The sequence below is a fragment of the Protopterus annectens genome, chromosome 8.part0 (genome assembly GCF_019279795.1).
Source record: "Protopterus annectens isolate FY-2018-M chromosome 8.part0, PAN1.0, whole genome shotgun sequence".
In the NCBI taxonomy this organism is placed as follows: domain Eukaryota; kingdom Metazoa; phylum Chordata; order Ceratodontiformes; family Protopteridae; genus Protopterus; species Protopterus annectens.
This window is the reverse complement of record NC_056741.1, coordinates 588,693,313-588,714,076: the sequence shown is the minus strand read 5'-3', so window position 1 is coordinate 588,714,076 and position 20,764 is coordinate 588,693,313. Positions and strand designations below refer to the sequence as shown.

Sequence of the window (20,764 nt, the reverse complement as noted above, 5' to 3'; positions counted from 1 at the left end):
CAACCTTTGAGTGAGGTGGGAAAAGCTGGCTTAGGTAATTCAACGAGCAGTTGAGGTTTGAAACAATCTGACCAACTTTCCTGTTTTTAAGCAGAAGATTCTCCAGAAAGATAAGTTATCAAAAGTGGTCATAAGGAAGCAGTAATGGAACTTTGTGAATGCAGGGAACATGCAGAATGACTCCACTAGACCACAGACAAAACTGTCTTTGGTAAAACGGACATTACCAGAGCTGTTAAGAAGAATTTTTTTTCTGTTTCTTTTCTGTTTCTTCCCTGTGGATTAAGCTTATGGATGGTGTTTCTTTGCAGGCCACCATAGGTAAAGTCCCATGATATGCAGTCCACCCCAGTCTCCCAAATTATTAAAAACTGGTGCCACCTGTAAAAACAAAGGACAACTGAATATAACTGCGAACATAAAACTTCACTAATACTCGTACATAGTTTAGATATAATAAATTTTGTAAACGATATCTGCGTTAGATTTTAGAATTTATCTGTTCGCTTTAGATTTAATACATTATGTTCTTTGGCTCGGTATCTTAATTAGTTTTGGGAGGCATCAGAGTGGTTTAATCTTGATATAGACATGACATACAGAGCAATGGTCTTTACCAACCAGATTTAAAGTAATTAAAATAACAAACTTGGAATGTTAAATGGAAAGAATAATCCTGTCAAGACAGAAACAAATATGACGTATAGAAGGATGGACTCCTGCAAGCTAGTAATGTTACAAGGGACATATTGGGGGGGGGGGGGGGAGTATGAAAAGTTACTGAAATTGGGATATCAATCATGCACTGCAGCACGAAGTTCAGACTTTAATACTGGGAAGGGTGGGATGGTTGTATTAGTTAATAGCCAACTACTATGTCAGCAGAAAGCATTCTGAAAGATAAGGGCCATTTCCTGGTGCTAAATCTATTAATAGAACAAAAATGTTTATCTTTGTGAGTTTTTATTGCAACCCTCCCCCTCCCTGATTCCAATATGTGTTGGAACTTTGAGAACTGTTTAAGTAGACATATACATGGCAAGAATGGATCTTAGTGTGGGGAGGAGATGACAATTTAGTCACTAAGAGACATTATTATCAGTATTAGTAGACACTTTGCAGATTGGACTAGGACTCTGGAATTGCTGGATGCTGGGAGAATATAGGCAAACACTGAACCTTCCTTTACATTTTTTTAAACTTCACAATAGGTTCTCTATGAATGACAGAATGTATATTCAATAGAAATGTGCTTACTTGATTAAGAACTGGCATGTTTTACAAATTGTTGTATTGGACCATGTCCCACTGATGATGACACGAAAACTTCATAAGAAATATCTTGGGTTTTGGAGGTTCCCTGTTAGCTATACTAGCACAAATAGATTAATGGGGAGAGATACTACAGGGAGGGAAGACTGGGCTGAAGAAGACACAACTAGAGTACGGAACAGTGACAAAGATAGTTGAATTGTCCTATTACAAGATTTTACAGTAGGAAAAAAGGTACAAAACTTTGCTCTCAAATAATGGCAATAGGTGAAATGGCAGCAGGAACAGATCAAAATGGGAGATCCAGGCTTAGAACTGACAATTCAGGGGGCAAACAGACTGACAGAAAATTCTGAAGAGCAGTATTACATGGCTCCTACTTGGAAAAATCCTCTAAAGTCATACATAAAAGACAAATTACCCTCACCTAGATTGATGCCACAGTATAAAGACAAAATTATCAATTTTAACAATTGGCTAAAATTCTGGTGTCATTCAAAGGGGATTCAGTGTCTGTCAGCCTGGGATGACATGCTTGACAAGCCACGTTGCTTCGCTAGGGACGGCTTGCACCTGTCACCCCTGGGCTTTCGGATATTGGCAAAGGCTCTTGCCACCCTCATAGTGCCTTTTTTAGGCAAGGCTCAAAAGTCAAACCCACCTCCATAGACAGCACAAGGAACAAGAAACTAAGGGTAATGCTGCTAAATGCCAAAAGTCTTAACCTCAAGATGCATGCACTCGAAGCTCTCCTCAGTATGGAGAACATCAATATCTGTGCAGTGACAGAAATCTGGTTCAAGGCTCCAGAGAGCACCCCAACACTACCAGGTTATACCTCATATCATGCTTTTCGGCCCCAAAACCCAGACCGAACCACAAAAGGAGGGGGAGTTTCCATATTTATCAAGGATATCCATACCTCCAGGTTAGTGGCAGTGCACGAAGTATCGGAGACCATCCATGTGCAACTGACAGTGGGCAAGACTGCTTTTCAGTTTATAGCATCCTACAGACCACCCTCTCAAAGTCAGGAATCCCACTCAGCTTTCCTGAAAACATTGGAGAACACTAAGATCTCTCCGAACACCATTATATTGGGCGACTTCAACTACCCAAACATAGACTGGGAGCATTACTCAAGCCCCAGTACCTTAGCCCAAAGGTTCCTGGAATTTATAAACTCAAATGCTATAGAACAACTAGTCATCACTCCCACAAGAGAGGAAAACATACTAGACCTGATCATTACCAACATGGGGACTCTATGCTCCATACCACAAGTATATCCCTCATTGGTAAGATCATACCATAAATTAATTTCACTGGATATCCACATCCCGACCTCGCCCCTAGCCCAGAAAACCACAGTGAAAAACTTCTCAAAAGCGAACTTCACACTTCTCAAAACTGAAGTGGAATCCTTCAAGGCCCCAGGGCCAGTGGAAACTACGGCCCAAACTGCAGAATCCTATATAAACGCATTTTACGGACATCTCCAGGAATGCATGGATCATGCTATCCCAAACAAAATCAAGAACCAATCATCCAAAGGCAGGCGTCCAGTCTGGTGGACCCCAGCCATAAATAAACTGTACAACAGAAGGAGGAAGCTACTACATGATAGAGCAAAATCCCTAAAACGGAAGGCATCTCTGATCAGCACTAGCAAAAAATTCTGATCCCTCATAAAATCCTTCAAGGCCAGCTTAGAGAGAAAAATTGCACAGGACACTAAAGACAATCATAAGGCTTTTTTCAGTTATGTTAGGAACCTGGGATGCAACTCCCAGACTTGTTCTGAGTTGATTCTAAACGACAAAAAATACACTGAACCCACAGACCTCACCAATATCCTGGCAGATAGGTTCAGTGCAAACTTCTCCACCCCCCCCCCCCCCCAAAAACAGCAAGTATCTATCCCGGCAGAGTGCAGCCTCCCAAACATCTCTGATGCTCAGGTGAAGGCCGCCCTCTCCAAAGCAAAAAACACTGCTTCCATGGGACCAGATGGCGTCCCGGGTTGCGTCCTACATGAACTCCAAGAAGAACTAATCCCTCAAGTAAAACTGCTGTATAATCTCAGCCTCACTACAGGATATGTGCCCAAAGAATGGCGTACTGCAATAGTGGTCCCACTCCACAAAGGTGGCGCCTCTGCGGACCCTGGAAACTATCGCCCCATAAGCCTGACTAGCCTAGTATGCAAGGCTATGGAGAGGATCATCATGGAACTCATAAACAAAGACATTGGGGAACTACAGACACTAGATCCTACCCAATTTGGCTTCGTCAAGGGCAGATCCTGCCTTTTGAAATTGGTCGACTTCTTCGAAACAGTCACCAAGGCCATAGATGAAGGGAAGGTAGTCCACACAGCCTATCTGGACCTCGCAAAGGCATTTGACACAATACCCCACTCGGGCATCATAGATAAGCTATCCAGCCTAAATATAAACCCCTATGTCACAAGATGGGTCGCAAACTGGCTCAAAGACAGAACCCAGGAGTCAGAGTTGCTGGAGCCATGTCAGACTCGAAACCGGTCACAAGTGGTGTCCCACAAGGTTCTGTCCTGGGACCACTCTTGTTCGGTATTTACTTTTCTGAGGTACAGGCCAACATGGGAGGACTATGGCTCACCAAGTTCGCAGATGACTGCAAACTGGGCGCCATAATCGACTCTCCAGCTGACACAAACATCCTTCAAAAAGGTCTCGCAGAGACGGATAACTGGTGCCAGAGCCATGGTCTAAAGCTAAATGCCAAAAAGTGTATAGTCATACCCTTTGGCAAAAACAATGTGCCCACAAATTACCACATAGGTGGTAACCCATTAAGTACAGAGAAAGTAATTAGGGATCTGGAGACCCAAGTTGATAGCAATCTCTCCTTTGACAACCACATTGCCAAAGTGGTTAGAAAGACCTTCTACATAGCCCACCTCATCATGAAAGGATTCACATCTAGATCAAGAGAGGTAATCTTGCCCCTTTATTCATCCCTCATCAGGCCCATCATAGAATACAATACCCCCTTTGGGATGTACCTTACCCGACACCTGCAGCAATTAGAAAGACCCCAAAAGTACCTCACCAGGAGGATCAAGGGACTAACAAATGCCATATGCTGCTCGGTTAAAAAAACTCCAGCTCTACTCAGTTGCATACCGCCTACTTCGAGGCGATCTATGCCTGACATATAAAGCTATGTCCAACCCAGAATTAATGGACATGCTCCACCTCAGTAAATCTAAATCCCTTAGAGCCATGCGTTCGAGGGACTTGAACCTCAGCACAGAAATAAATAGAACATGCTGGAGGGACAAATTCATAACCCAGAGGCTCCCTTCGCTCTGGAATAGAATTCCAATTCATGTCAGGCAGAGCACCTCACTGACTCTCTTCAAGAAGAATCTTGATGAATGGATGGGGGATCGTAGGTTTGTCCCGGGGATTACTTCCATGTCACTATTAGACAGAGGCACAGTAAACTAACCTTTAAAAAGGGCACAGTATACTCAAATCAAGGGGTGGCGTAAGCCAAACACAATCGGGCTAGGCTTATAAATGCCCCAGGGCAGATAGCCTAGTATGAACCTATGAATAGTAGGTATTTAAACTAAGAGAGCAGAACATGGCTAAAATGATGGAAGACCCTGGGGAAATTTAGACTGTTTTGTATGATACTACAAGAAATTATACAGAGAAGAAAGTGCTGACGGAATCCAAGAGAGGGACATGGTGAACTTCAGGGAAGAGAGAGCGATAACAAAATTGTCAGACATTTACCAAGTTAAGATGGCATCCCAGTACATATGCATAAGTTAGGAGGTGAGACAATGCTGCAAAGAATGGACAAGGTGATTAACCAAATTTTAACAAAATAGAAGGTAACCAGTCCTGGAAAGGTACAGTTATCTCAGCCATCTTGAAATAAAGCAAATATCCTGCATTGGTAAATTCATATTGACCAGTTTTAGTTTTGAATCAAGATTACCAAATACTGAGCAAACTGGTATGACTAAGGAAATTATTTTTTGAGCTATCAATAAAATCGGAATTGCCTAGACATAGTAAGGCCTTGCTGAGTCTAACTAAGGTGGCTGCCAAAAAAGCAATTACAAGGAAATTGAAATCAAAGTCTAAGCCAACTGTACTTGAAGTAGTGAATATAGTAAAGATAAAACAACAGGAAATGGGATCTTCAGAAAAAATGTAGGAGCAAATTACATAGAAAAAATAGAAATTGCGGCAACAATATATTCAGACGAGGAATTAGATTTAAGAGAAGGCAGGATTTCAGTGAGCTATATAATCCTTGACTGGCAGAGACTGGGCAGATTATAAGTGAAGCATGATGTTTGCAACTAAAATTATGTCGATATGGTTTGGTTTTCATTTATACAAATGTATGGTTGCCTATGTCATAAGTAACTTAATAAAGATGTTTCCTGTTTAAAAAAAGAGAAAGGATTACAAAATATTGATGGTTCTCTTAGCAGAAAGAATAGCTGAATATATACCCCAAATGAAACATAAACAACATGACTGTGAGAGGGAGGCAAACATAGAATAATACTTTAAAATGTTGTTAATGATGCAAGCAGAAGACACATGAGAACCTCTTTTAATAATGAGCATGGATGCTTAAAGGGCTTTCAATACAGTGATGTGAGATTGTTTATTCCTATTATTAAAGATAATGAAGTTCCTAGACAAGTTTAACACATTGATACAAAATGTATAAAGAGGATCATAAATAAGAATTAAAATAAACAGATCAGAGTCCATGCTCTGCAGATGATCATCTTCTCTTTATTCCTATACTGTTGTCAGGCAATACAGCGGTCCCAGGCATAGCATTTTGGGGGATATGGGCAACAGAATTAGAACTTTTATATGAAATCAGGAGAAACAAAGAGTATCATGTGAGAGTTTAGAGCTGGTGAAGATGTTAAGGGATTTAGGGATCCCAGATCTTAAAAATTATTGGAGAGAAATAATACTGAAATTATTTCTCATATGGACAGCCCAAGGAGGGTTGACATGGCTCAACAAATATTAACAAAAAAGAATCAGAATCTATTTGTGGTTGAGAGAGAGAGATGATCATCAGGTGACCTGTTGTCCCAAATTCAGGAGGTTCACAATCAGTTTGTGAAGGAAGGGAAATATTATTGTATTAGAATTTGGCATGCTCCTGTAGACGTGAAGATTAGAGAGAGAAAGAGTGGGTAAGCTATGGTGAAATGGACTAGAAAAATCAGACTGGCTAACCTAGAAGAAGTGCAATACATTTTTAAATGGAAAAGATTCAAGGATAAATCTGTAACTAAAGTAGAAAATTATACTGTGCATGCAGGACCGAAGAATATCTATGTTACAAGAAATAAAGAAATACCTTAAACATGAGTCCCCTTGGAAGGCTATATAAGAGAAGTGGAACAAGGCAGCTTTACAAACAATGGATTACTGTCTAGATTGTACATCCTATTAGATGAGACAAAAGGCCAGGCTTGATCCAATGATAAGTAATTGTGACAAATTATTAAAAACTGGGATACTGTTATTTCAATGGAGATATGCAGAGTGACAAAAGTCTTTAAGGTCCAGAAAACCCAAATATTTGCATGGAAGTGTTTCCATAAATACTTTTATACCCTCAGTAGATTAAGTAAGACATACATTTGGTCTCGGATAGCTGTTGATGCGTCAGTCAGAAGACTCTATGGCTGGCTTCATTTATTTTGGAAATGTCCAAATTTGGTACACTGCTACGTGACAAAATCTACAGCTTCAGTGATGACATATTTCCAAGGGATCCCAGATGGAGGCTGGCTGGTCATGAATCGACAGGGATTTATTGCGCTCCATAATGTTGACAGCAAAAATACTACTGCTAAAAGGTGGAAATCAGTGGACTTCCTACAGAGGGAAGAGTACACTGATTAATTCAACACATGGCCAACCAGGAGGACTTGGTAAAGAGAAAGACAGGATCAGACTGGTTTGATAAGAAATGGAAGAGGTGGTTTGAGTACAGGAGCACATTTGTTGATTGACAAACTGATATAAAGGCTTTTTATGTGTGATATAACGATACAGTGGGGATAGGGAAATATACCCATTCCCCTCAGTAGTGCAATCTTGGAGTTGATATATATATATATATATATATATAATTAGCACAGGGACTTGCCTCGTTAAAAAAAACTAAAAATACACACATATATATATATATATATATATATATATATATATATATATATATATATATATATATATATATATGGTCGACTTCATAAGAACGAAACACCACAACACCGAAACCCACAACACCATGACCAGAATCACGAAACACCGAAAACCGCGTAACTGCAAAACACACACAAACACATACACACAACTTCCCAAACTACCTAACACACAACCCTACATTAGAGATAAGCAGGGGGGCAAGCCCCCTTGCACCCCCCACACCCCCTACTTTAATATTCTAACTCCGAGATCGCACAGACACACAAGGCAAACTCACACCCACACATTAGTCCTTCACACACACACACACACACACACACACACACACACACACACACACACACACACACCACAGTTACAACACACACTTACACAAAGCAATATCCCTCACAAATACACTTACACATACATACTTACCTACATCGGAACACCAAAACGCTAAATCAAAATCCCGTAATATCGGGATTTTGAATTTAGCGCTTTTCTGTGTTCCGAGGTTTCGTCCTTCTGGTCTCGGTGATGTGGGTTTCGGTGTTGTGGTCTTTCGTTCTTGCGAAGTAGACTCATATATATATATATATATATATATATATATATATATATATATATATATATATAGAAATCTGTGTGATTCAATCTGAAGTGTATATGGAGTATATGGATCTTTGCGTTTCAAACAGTTTTAGTGCTATGACAAGCATCTGAAGTTTTGATACTTCAAAAGACTGTCAAACTCGTGTGTGTGTGTGTGTGTGTGTGTGTGTGTGTGTGTGTGTGTGTGTGTGTGTGTGTGTATATATATGTGTGTGTATATATATATATATATATATATATATATATATATATATATGTATATATATATATATATATATCAGATACAAAAAGTGTACACATCCCTGTTAAAATGCCAGGTTTTGTGATATAAAAATGAGACCACAATAAATCATTTCAAAACCTTTCCCACATTTAATGTGACCTATAACCTATACAATTCAATTGAAAAACAAATAAATATGTTAGGGGAAAAAGTAAAAAATGTACAATAAGCTGGTTGCATAAGTGTGCACATCCTTAAACTAATACTTTGTTGAAGCACCTTTTGATTTAATTACAGCATTCAGCCTTCTTGGGTACACACCTGCCATCAATTAAAGAGATTCTGATTAACCCCAAATCAAGTTCAGCTGTCCTAGCAGGATTTTCCTGACATTTACTCAGTTGACTGCTACAGCAAAAGCCATGATTCACAGAGAGCTAACAAAGCATTGTTGAAAGTTATCAGTCAGGAGAAGGGTATAAAAAAATGTCCACACTATTGGATATACCATGGAACACAGTGAAGACAGTCATCAAAAAGTGGAGAAAATATGGGACAACAGTGATGTTGCAAAGAACTGGACATCCCTCCAAAATTGATGAAAAGACAAGACAAAAACTGGTCAGGGAGGCTGCCAAGAGAGGTACAGCAACAATGAATGAGCTGCAGGAATTTCTGGCAAGTACTGGTTGTGTACTACATGTGACAACAATCTCCCATATTCTGTACGTCTGGCCTATGTGGTAAGGGTTGCATGACGGAAGTCTTTTCTTACACAGAAAAACATCCAGGCCCGGCTAAAATTTGCAAAACAATATATCAAGTCTCCAAAATGCATGTGGGAATGTGTTATGGTCTGATGAGATCAAGTTGAACTTTTTGGCCACAATTCCAAAAGGAACATTTAGCACAAAAACAACACTTCACAACACCAAAAGAACACCATCCCCATGGTGAAGCGTGGTGGTGGCAGTATCATGCTTTGGGGTTGCTTTTCTTCAGCTGGAACTGGGGCTTTAGTCAAGGTGGAGGGAATTAGGAACGGTTCCAAATACCAGTCACTTTTGCCCCAAAACCTTCAGGTGTCTGCAAGAAAGCTGAAGATGAAGAGGAATTTCACATTTAAACATGACAATGACCCCAAGCATACATCCAGATCAACAAAAGAATGGCTTCACCAGAAGAAAATTAAAGTTTTGGAATGGCCCAGCCAGAGCCCAGACCTAAATCCAGTAGAAAAGCTGTGTGGTGACCTGAAGAGAGCTGTGCACAAGAGATGTCCTCGTAGTCTGACAGATTTCGAGCACTTTTGCAAGGAGGGGATCACGGGGACAGGGGTTCAGGGAAGTAAATATTGTGGGAGGAAATAGCCAGGGAATTGTTATGGCTAGGCTTGTATAGGCCCTAGGGCCGATAGCCTAGTACCAAGCTATGAACCTATAAGAGTGGGCAAATATTGCCAAGATGTGCCATGTTGACAGACTCCTACCCAAGAAGACTGAATGCTGTAATTAAATCAAAAGGTGCTTCAGCAAAGTATTAGTTTAAGGGTGCGCACATTTTTGCAACCAGCTTATGGTACATTTTTTATATTTTACCCCAAACAGATTTGTTGTTTTTCAATTGAATTGTACAGGTTATAAGTTACATTAAAGGTGGGAAAAGTTTTGAAATGATTTACTGTGGTCTCATTTTTTTATAAAACAAAACCTGGCATTTTAACAGGGGTGTGTACTCTTTTTACATCCACTGTGTATATAAATACATATATAAATACATATATATATATATATAAATACATATATATATATATATATATATATATATAAATATATATATATATATATATATATATATGACACACACACATATATATACATATATATATATATATATATATATATATATATATATATACACACACACACACACACACACACACACACACACACACACACACATCATATATATGTATATACACATATACATACATATATATATATTATATATATAAACATTCACTCATATTGAGTTAGTGAGTCCTAAATTATTGGTCCAATACAGATCTATCCACTTTTATAAAGTAATCTGGGTAAAGTGCTACAACATGCTAGAATTTGGCTAAACAAGTATGAGGCAACACAGGGTTATGGGGCTGTGACTACAGCTGATATACAAGACAAACCCAACTTAGAGATCACTGGTGTGGTCTCTGGACCCCTTACTCTAGGCTTGTGCATCTCATAATTGGCATCTTTAGTACAGCCCTCCAGCCTATGCTTGCACTCTATAACATAGGGAACAAGATTAACAGGCCTCAAGCTCGTCCCACCTGTGGCCTCTGTCAGTTAGCCTGAAGCACAATGAGAAGGAAGACAAGAATGGATCTCAAGCTCCAGCCCCATGCAACACAGACACAATGCCTGTGAGAACTGAGAACATTGATCTGATGACAGTTCAGGCACTTACTTTGCTTTCATTTCTTGCTCATCAAATACATTTAAGATTAAATATAAGCAGAAACAAACAATGCAGGCAAGCAGAACAGAACTGGAGACCTAAAGGGAGCACACGTCCTGCAACTTACGTGTGGGAATATGGACTGGGGTCAAAATGGGCATGGCTTCCCCAAATATGGGCTTTATTGAGCAATCTGAAGAACCTGCAAGACAGGAATGGGAACAAGTTCTATTAGTGTTACTCTAATGTGTATGGCCTTCAAAGTAAACCCTTACATTCTGTATAAAAACAATGTCATGGATTAAATCTACAGGAAACAGAAACTGTCCGATAAATCTGTGAACAATATGCATTTATTGGCAAGGCAAAACTATGCAGTGACAGGCAGTAATATTTATATACCCTTCCTTGTACAAAGTAAAATAATCAGTGTGTACTACTAAATATTCTTTGCTAAAATAATTACACAAACATCATGCTGCAGACTACAACAGGGGTTCTGAACTTTTAAACAATGTGACTCTCTTATTTGACATTACTTCCTATCAATGATGTAAATGCTTACCAGAGAACAAAGAAAGTCCAACAAAAGCTAGAAGAATAGCTGCTATGATGCATTTGTTTAAAGTAATCTCTATGCCGCTGTCACCAGACTCAGTTTCTCCCTTCTCAATGGTATCTGCAGTTTGTACAGAATTCCTCTCCACAACTTGCCTTCTTCTTAGCCCTTCCATACTCTCATCACTGCTGGAGCTCTCCAGTTCCTCCACATCCTCATCTAAAAGATAGAAAGGTGCAAAAAAATACATATGTAAAAGCATATACTATTCACTGCACATATGAAATCAGTAATGCTTCTGACAAAGTCACTTCTGCAAAGAGAAGCAATGCTTGCTAATGTCTGAACCATACTGTAGTCAAAAACATTTGATCATTCTTTATAATATCCAGGTCTCTTATTAAAGCTTATAGCCTTTTGAGATTGGAATTTAATATGGGCAAGCAACATGCACTGCAGGACAGTTGTATATTGCATGTGAACACAACATACCCAATCTCCACACAGAAAATCGAATGTTCCACATATGACATGGCAAGATAACGTGAAGTCATAGAACTTAAAACCTTACAGTGATAACTGCACAATCACTAGACAAAACACAGAACAGCAAAGCAGTTTTGAAAGTAAAGGGAGATTCCAGAAAAAGAAGGGCATCTAACTCAGAGATAATTAATCTCTTCACTAATTCGGAAAAGGGGATTGCATCTAACTGTTCAGGTCATCTACAAATACAGATGTGGTTTGTTTGTTTGTGTCTTTCGGCTTTTCCTGGTTAGGGGCCGCCACAGCGGAACTCCGGTCAGCTAATGATTGGCAGTAGATTTTTATATGCCGAGTCGCCAGCCCTGACGCACAACCTTCAACGAAGGTACGCCCATTCACGCATGTCTCCACACAGAAGACGTTCTAGTTGATAATCGAACAGGACAACATCTTGCTGTGAGGCGGCAACGCTACCGCAGCACCACCACCGCAGTTTACAAATACAGATGTGGTACACAATTAAAATTACGAGAGACTGTGTCAGAAGTACTGCACTGACTGCAGGCTGCCTGGTTTTAGGTGAAAAATGGAGATCACCAACATAGTGAAGATGTCAAAGCATCATCTTCTCACAATATCAACTTAAATTCCTGGAACTCTGGATATGAAGTCAGAGAAGGACAGTGGAAGGTTGGTAACTTGAATAGATGCAAGCCTGGGCAACAAAATAATAATACTCACTGAAAAAATAGCAGTCAACAAGAGAATAATCAACAAAACAGTGACAAGCACAAACAGTGCAAAAGGTAGGGTGTGTGTTTGTGTGTGTGTGTGTGTGTGTGTGTGTGTGTGTGTGTGTGTGTGTGTGTGTGTGTGTGTGTGTGTGAGAGACAGAGAGAGAATTGTGGAAGCCCCCCTGAAAACTATGGTTGCAGATCTGAAACACTTCTACAGAGATTTTTCCTCTTTCGACTTACAACTTTTCAGACTGCTGCAACATAATTTAATCTTCCTAAATCCTTGCTAATAGGTGTCACAAAACAGTGTTTCACTGTGCAAAGAGTAACTTTTCAATGATCATCAGCTATGATAGAGAAACATACACAGTATAGCTCCACTACAGAAAAATGAGCTACGAACAACTGACATTCTAAAGTGTAAAGTGTGAATGAAACAGCAAAAATGAAAACTTACTACAATTTTAAAGCCCAATAAACTCCCCACTTATAAATACCAATTCTGAGATCACTATACCATGGAAAAAGAGAAAATCTCGCTCCAAAATAACAATCTGTTCTTAAGTACACATGCCGTGGCTCACTATTTTGTGACTGCAATCTGGAGTGCCAATCAATGGCACCTCACATTTTCATATTTCTGCGTGGCTCCAAAACAGTACAGACACAACAGAATGTATTCTGAAATCCATGAAAATAAGAGGTAAACAACAACAAACATTTCAAAATGCAATTGTTCAAAGATGATCAGATATGATGGAAAGAAATACAGCAAACATATGAAGGACTTAACAGTAAACTTTGTCTAAATGCCAAACTGAAGACAAGCACTTCAGTAAATAATAAGCACTAGATTAGGTGCCCAGGGCCACTTTAAGCCTTGTCAGTTTCTCTTTTGGTTCTTGAATTAACCACTCCCATTTGGTGTTAGACTGGCCTTATCCATCCCATGGTTGATAATTATATATTACTCCTAGTGAGAATATCTGGGATACTACCATAGATAATTTGGTGGGACCCATGTATGAGATAAAGCATTTAGGAATTGCAGTTGTCCATTAGTAATACAGGGGGCAGTCCTTTCTTTTTCCCATCCACAGATCCAAGTTGAGCTTGAATACCGGAATAAGGATGAAGTTCGTTTTACATGAAGTTTTAGTTGCTACTGATAACTTGAAGACTAGCACTTTAATTGCTAATGTATTAATTTAACTTTAAAAACAAGAAATTGCAATGAATGCTAGATTACACTTGAGGTGAACTGCAGCAATAGTGTTTAAAGATATTTGGCCAGTAAAATGAAAGAAAATATATGGGGCAGCTTGCAGGTAGAAATTTAGACAGCAATCTTTCAAGTGCATTCAAAATGTTGTTACCTAAGTACTGTGAGTGGCAAACAATACATCTTCCTGTATTAATGTAATTTTTCACATTACTACAAATGCGTGCTGTTTGATAAAACCAGGCAAAGAAGAGGATATCATATTTCACATGAAAACTTTGCTGTTATTCTAATAGCATGGTATTATTAGAAACACTGCTGCATTCTGAATAGCAGTGTGTAACACTATCTAAGCATATAAGTCAACTCTGTTGTTTCTTTTATTTTGTTTTGTTGTACAAATTGTGCACTGCTATTCGTTTACTGTGACTTTACAACAGACTGCTATAACAGTTAAGTATTAGTAAGCTGTGACTTTACAGACTAATTTTATATTCTTCCTACATAGGAAGGGTGTGTGTGTGTGTACTAGAAACAGCAGAATTATCTGGAGAATAGCCAACTAATTGCATGCATTTGTAGAAAGACACAGTGGATAACATCAGTGAATATTAACGGACAAATAAGACAACAAAATGGTTCCCCTTATTTTATATGATAACAAATACCACTTCAGAGAATGCATGCATGTAGGTGTAGGGACAGACAGCAAAGCAGTGGAGATTGGATACTGGATCACAGCACAAGATCACCTTTCATGGCACATATAAGATCACTTTCCATGGTAAATATAAACTTCTCCACTACTATTTTCTTTATCAAGAAAAGTCAAAGGTTAAAATATCGATTATCAGAATCATAACTATGAAAGATAAAATTTGTAGTTTACAAAAGCTGGCTTTATCTACAGTTAGTTTTGCACATCCCTTTTACAGTTACACAAAAAACTAATTATGTTTTACAGAAATTTTCTAATACTCCTGAAAATATTACAGCTGATTCAGGATGCACTCAGTTAATAGATTTGATCGTAAATAGTGGGAGCAATCTCACTGAGATCAAACTTGGTGAAGTGTGCCCCTATAGATCATATCTGATATAGTTCTTCCCTAACATGTTTGCATGCCCCCCCAAACTCAGCCTTGGGCAGGCAGCTAATATAGACTTCCAGGGCATCAAATAATTTCTGGAGAAAGTGGCAAATGTGATGAAACTGTAGTTAAATGAGATCACCTGCAATAACAAAGACCATACCCTATGTAACAACACAAAGCACATAGACTGCTAGGTGAAATGCTTGTGAGTATGCTTGCAGTGAATTCTGAAAGGACTCTATGAAGACTGCCACTTACACTTTGCTTGCAGACTATCAGTGACTGTATTACTGGACACCAGTAAATATGCCATGCTGTCTAATGCAATGCTTCTTCAACTAGCAAGTCCTAGCTGTCAAACATACTGTTGCTACACTGTTTACACAAGTTTTACGTTTTACTGTACTCCCATAAAACCTTGTTCTGCTCTGAACCATAGAGCTACAATTGCTCACATATACAAGTTCACGAATTAACAAAATACAGACTGTGGATCCTAGTCAATCTCACTTTTTAAGCTGTCAAGAGAAGTTAGTATGTCAAGTAAAACTGAATATATTTTTGGTCAGCAGATCACATTCAAAACTCTTTAAGGCAATTTAGTGCTGCTCATATAAGATCAACCATGCCCAAGTAATTAGGTATTATCACCAAATTTACTCACAGGACAATTTTGAGTGGACCATATCTCAATTATTTTCCCAGAAAGCAAAGCCAAACATTTTAAGGCCTCCAACTAAAATCTAATCAACTACTGGATTAATGCATTTCAGGGAAACTGCAACATTGTCAATAGCAGATGCTTGCAAAACAACCAGTGATTATTTCAGGGATGCATACTGGTCTTAATGAAATCATATACTTCCAATACAATTAGGCATGTAGTTAAAGTAAAAATAATTAAACACACACATGTAATCAAGAAAATAAATTTAATAAAGTAACAGCAGTATATTTTAAGTGCAATCAAAAATGCAAGAAAACAGAATGCCATTCTGATCTTGAACAAACATAATGCACAACTGATATAACAGCAAATGTGAGTAATAAGAAAATTACAGCATATAGTTCACATTCACAGCTGCATTTTCAATGGATAAAGCTTAGTTGATGCTTATTGTAATATATATATATATATATATATATATATATATATATATATATATATATGTGTGTGTGTGTGTATAATACACACACACACACACACACACACATATATATATATATATATATATATATATATATATATATATATACGCTCTACACCTAAATACGTAATTTAAAATTTCTGAATCTAAAACATTTGAACAAAATAAAGGATGACATCTCAAAATTACTAAAACATGAAGGTTGGGGTTCATAGAGAAGTTGGGTAGTATGCAGAGGGTGCCTCCTTTGGACCTGGAAACATGGAGGTTAGTAACGGCTCACAGTCCCCTATTGCATTCAAGTGCAGCCCACTCAAATGCACATCTGAAGATGTACGCAAATGACTGGCACACCTGCACCTACTACATAGTTATGCTCATTATTTCCTACATTTTAAGACCAATGTTCTTTTTTTATTATTTTTTTTTTATTAGATTTTCATAGACAAGAAAAATAATAATAAATTCAACCCCCAGATAAACTAACAAAATTATATACAAAGTCCATAACAAATATTCACAGTTATCAACAGTAATACTTTTCTAAAAGATCATTTTTAGCCAACATAATTTCTTATCAGTAATATTTGTAGTGTTATTGTATAAAGTGTGTAAGTCTTTATTACATACAATCTTTGCTAAATAAATAAATTCTGAAAAAGAGAGGATGTTCTTATTTTTCCAATTAATTGTAAAAATCTCTGTGGCAATAGCTAAGATAGGCCATAAAAGAGGCACTTGAGAAACTGGGGTATGGTCTGGAATTGTAGCACTGAATAAAATTAAGGAGTCTGTAATCTTTGTCTGACCGTAATGTTTTAGCAAAGTTATCAAATTCTTTCCAGAATGGAGCCACCATTTGTCATTTTAAAATCAAATGTTGCCAACTGGCATTCAAACTATTAACACATCTCCAACACCTTAGATTTTCTTGTTTGTAAAAAAATGGCTATTATCTGTGGTGTTAAAAAAACTCCTGTTAAGAAACTTCCATGTAAATATTTGCCAATAAGATGATGTGGAGTTTCTGACAGATTAAGTACAACCTTTTATCAGTCTCTGAAAATGTTTTCTTATTTATTTTGTAGAACAGTCCGAACAAGACACATCTAAATTTACCATTTCAGATCTTAATATCTTATAGATCATTGACAAATGTGATCTGTTTTAAGTGTATTATTATTATTATTATTATTATTATTATTAATTTGAAAGAATAATTCTAATATTTTTGGCATGGATTTAGAGCTCATACCTAGCGACATTTGTAAATTGTTACACAGAAATTCTCTGAACGATTGTATTTCTAACCAATTACTTTTATCTGTATTATATCTTGTAAATAGTCTATCTATAGTGTTTATCTTGTTTCCATCTAAAAATTTAGACCAAAATTGAAGATTATTTTGTCCTAGATTAGTTATTTTATGTGAGTTATTTTATGTGAGTTAAAGGATTCCAAACAGCTACATATTAGTATAAGCTATAAGAAACATCAGTAGTAGCAATTACATGGTTAAATAATTATTATTCACTGCTGTTTTAAATGCATTTAATATATGATTAATACTGGGTCTATATTATATAAGCGAACGCACTGAATTGCGAATACTATATAAAATAACCAACAATCCCCAAAAACCCAAAATGTCGAATACACAGATCAGTAATTTTTTTTCCCCAGGGAAAAAAAAAATGTCTGATCCATTGCAAAAAAAAAAAAAAAAGAAAGAAAAAATCAAAACACATAATAAAATGGGGGGCTTAGCCCCCCACACCCCCTACTTAAATATACCAACTCTGAGATCGCACCACAGTGGAGGAAATGGCAAAGTCCTGGAAACGGCCCACTGATTTTCTTTTCCCTAGGAAAAAAATTGTTGTTCTGTGCTTTCGGTATTTTGCCATTTCACATAATGACGTTTGACTAAACAGCATTCGTAATTCATTGCGTTCGCTAAAATAATAGGGACCCATTAATACCAAATGTATAAACATTAGTATTTTTATCATATAAACAGTAGTCTTTTAAAAAACAATATGCTATACTAACATTAGATGGAACTTTATGATTTGCTATAAATGAAGTGCTTGAAGTTAAAACTGCTTCATGTAATGACTTCCAGTTTGAACTATATGTTGAGTTTAGCTAAAGAATCACAGTATTTAATGTCAGATTTGATATAAAGATCAATATCCGAAAACTCTATACCATTTTCCTCCCAGCTTTTAATATGCCAATCATAACATATCCTTGGATTCTTAGGATGCCATAAAACTTTAATAGTATGGAATTTAGCCTTTTGATAACTTTTTGGTTGGTGGTAGAATTAATGATTGGGCAAGATATAATATATCTGGTAATATTATCATTTTAATTAATAAATGTTTATCTTCCATTGTGAAAAATACCTTGTTCCAGTTAAGTTTGATAAACTATTAGCTAGATTTTTATAATTTAATGATGATGACTCCTATCTTGTTTTGATATTTATTCCTTGTTTTGATATTTATTCCTAGGTATTTAATTTAATTTCCCAATTAAATTTTTGATAACTTTTTAACAAACAGGTTGCTTTCTTGTTTATTAATATTGTTTCTCTTTTGCTGTGATTGAATTTTAGTCCAGAAGCGTTTTCAAAGTTCGCTATCGATTTAATAATGTTTTTAATTGAATATTCAATATTATTAGTAGTTAACAAGACATCATTTTGGAGTCATAATTGCTGTTAACATTAAAACCCTTTATTTCATTGTTGTCTTTGATAGACATAGCAAAGGGTTCAATTGTTAAGGCAAATAACAAAGGAGATAATGGGCAACCTTGCTCTGTTCCTATTAACGTTTTAAAAGAACCTAAGATGTAGCAGCCAATTTTAACATAAGAGAAGGTGTTATTATATAATTTCAGTAAATTTTGGAGAAAAATTATAAGCTTTATGTACTTTTTCTAAATATATCCAATTAAACTGAAGGCCTTATCAATATCCAGATTTAATACTGAAAAGTATTTTCTTTCTTTATCCATTATATCTATCAAAGACAACAGCCTAATAAGGTTGTCTTGCACCCTTCTTCCTGAAATGAAATCAGTTTTGATCTTTATCAATTACATTTGGTATTATATTATTTAGTCTTTTTGCCAAAATAGCCATTAAGATTTTATAATCTACATTTAACAAGGTAATGGGATGATAAGATGTACATAATTTGGGATCCTTATCTTGTTTTAGAATGGGTGAAACTAATGAGAATTTCCATGATGGTGAAATATTTAACAAGCTCCTGACTTTGTCAAATGCATTTATTAATATTTTTAAGATATTATCTGGGATGTTATATATTTCTGGGAGTAATCCATCTAAACCAGGAGCTTTGCTATTTTTTAAACTTTGTATTTGTTCTTTTAATTCTCTAAATGTAAGTGGTTTATCTAATCTATCATTTTGTTCCTTTGTCACTTTGTTTTATATTTACCTTTAGAAATCCATCATAACATGATCATCTAAAATTCAATTTCTGATATTAATTCCTTCATAATAATTCCTAAATGCTTATAAAATATCTTTAAGTCTGTTATTTTTTTAAAGTTTACTGTCTTTTTGACATGTGTTTTTTTTAATATGATTAGCATTCTTTAAAGTTTTCAATCCGATTGTTAATCTGTGCAAATTCTAAGGATTTACAGTATAGGTTTGTAGTTTAAGCCTCTCCATGTCTAGTGCTACTTTATGGTTTAGTATTTCTAAGTATTTTTGATTTAATGTTTTTAATTCCTGATTAATATCTTTCATTGAAGGTTTTGATTTTAGTTTTAAACCATCAATTTTAGTCTGCAGTATATTTAATTATTTATCCCATTCTTTCTTTTAGACAAATACCGATTTTTGATCTTACCATATATGTAAGCTTTTAGTGTGTCCAACAATATAACATCTGTTACTTCACCATTACTATTTATGTCTATAAAAAATTTTAATTCATTTAATAACCATTCTCTAAATCCTTTAATTTTAACTATGTATGCCAGTATTCTTTGCCAAAATATCACATCATAAGGTTTTACATAAAGCTCAAAAGTAATGGCATTATGGTCAGAAAGAGGATAAGATGTTACGGATACTTCCTGCACTTTCGAATATAATCCACTGGATGTAAAAACTTCATCAATATTTGTTTGAGTGCCAAATCTATATGAATAATGAGTATAATTTAATGAATTTGCCAGATTTAGTTCTTGAATATCTCATAGATTTATTATATTGATAACATTATTTAGTTGTTTAGCACCAGCTGTAAGTTTGGGTTTCTTATCTTTAACTGTATCTTTCTCAGCGAATACGTAATTCAAGTCACCTGCCAACAAGATTTCACCTTTTGCATGTAGGGCTACAGTATCTATATATTTTTTACTACTTTAGATCCAATTCCAGGTAACCAATAAATATTAACAAATGTGTATATCTTATCAATCTTAGGTACCACCAGAACCATCATACCACTTTTATCACTGAAGAAATCAAGTACTTTAAGTATAGTCAGTGATTTTTTCCAGAGTATTACAGTTCCTCTCCTTTAAGTACTGCAATGCAAATCTACAAGTATTGAAAAATCTTTACACGTTAGTCCATCCAAGTCTTTTTTTCAATAAATGTGTTTCCTGTAAAAAGACAGTGACGACCGTGCCCTGGCCCAGCAATCAAAGGAGC

General features: G+C 36.5%; 1 protein-coding gene across 6 annotated transcripts in view; it reads right to left on the bottom strand.

The window, feature by feature from the left end:
* Nucleotides 1-20,764, bottom strand: part of PBXIP1 (PBX homeobox interacting protein 1) — a 495,209-nt gene that overhangs the window by 175,994 nt on the left and 298,451 nt on the right. For 4 of the 6 annotated variants that reach the window (XM_044080087.1, XM_044080088.1, XM_044080090.1 and 1 more), the window contains exons 6-7: nucleotides 11,375-11,587; nucleotides 10,937-11,011 (exon numbers count right to left, since the gene is read on the bottom strand). In XM_044080087.1, the coding sequence (XP_043936022.1) occupies nucleotides 10,937-11,011; nucleotides 11,375-11,587 (288 nt within the window). The remainder of the gene's footprint in view (nucleotides 1-10,936; nucleotides 11,012-11,374; nucleotides 11,588-20,764) is intronic. The other 2 variants (XM_044080091.1, XM_044080092.1) reach the window with 1 other exon arrangement.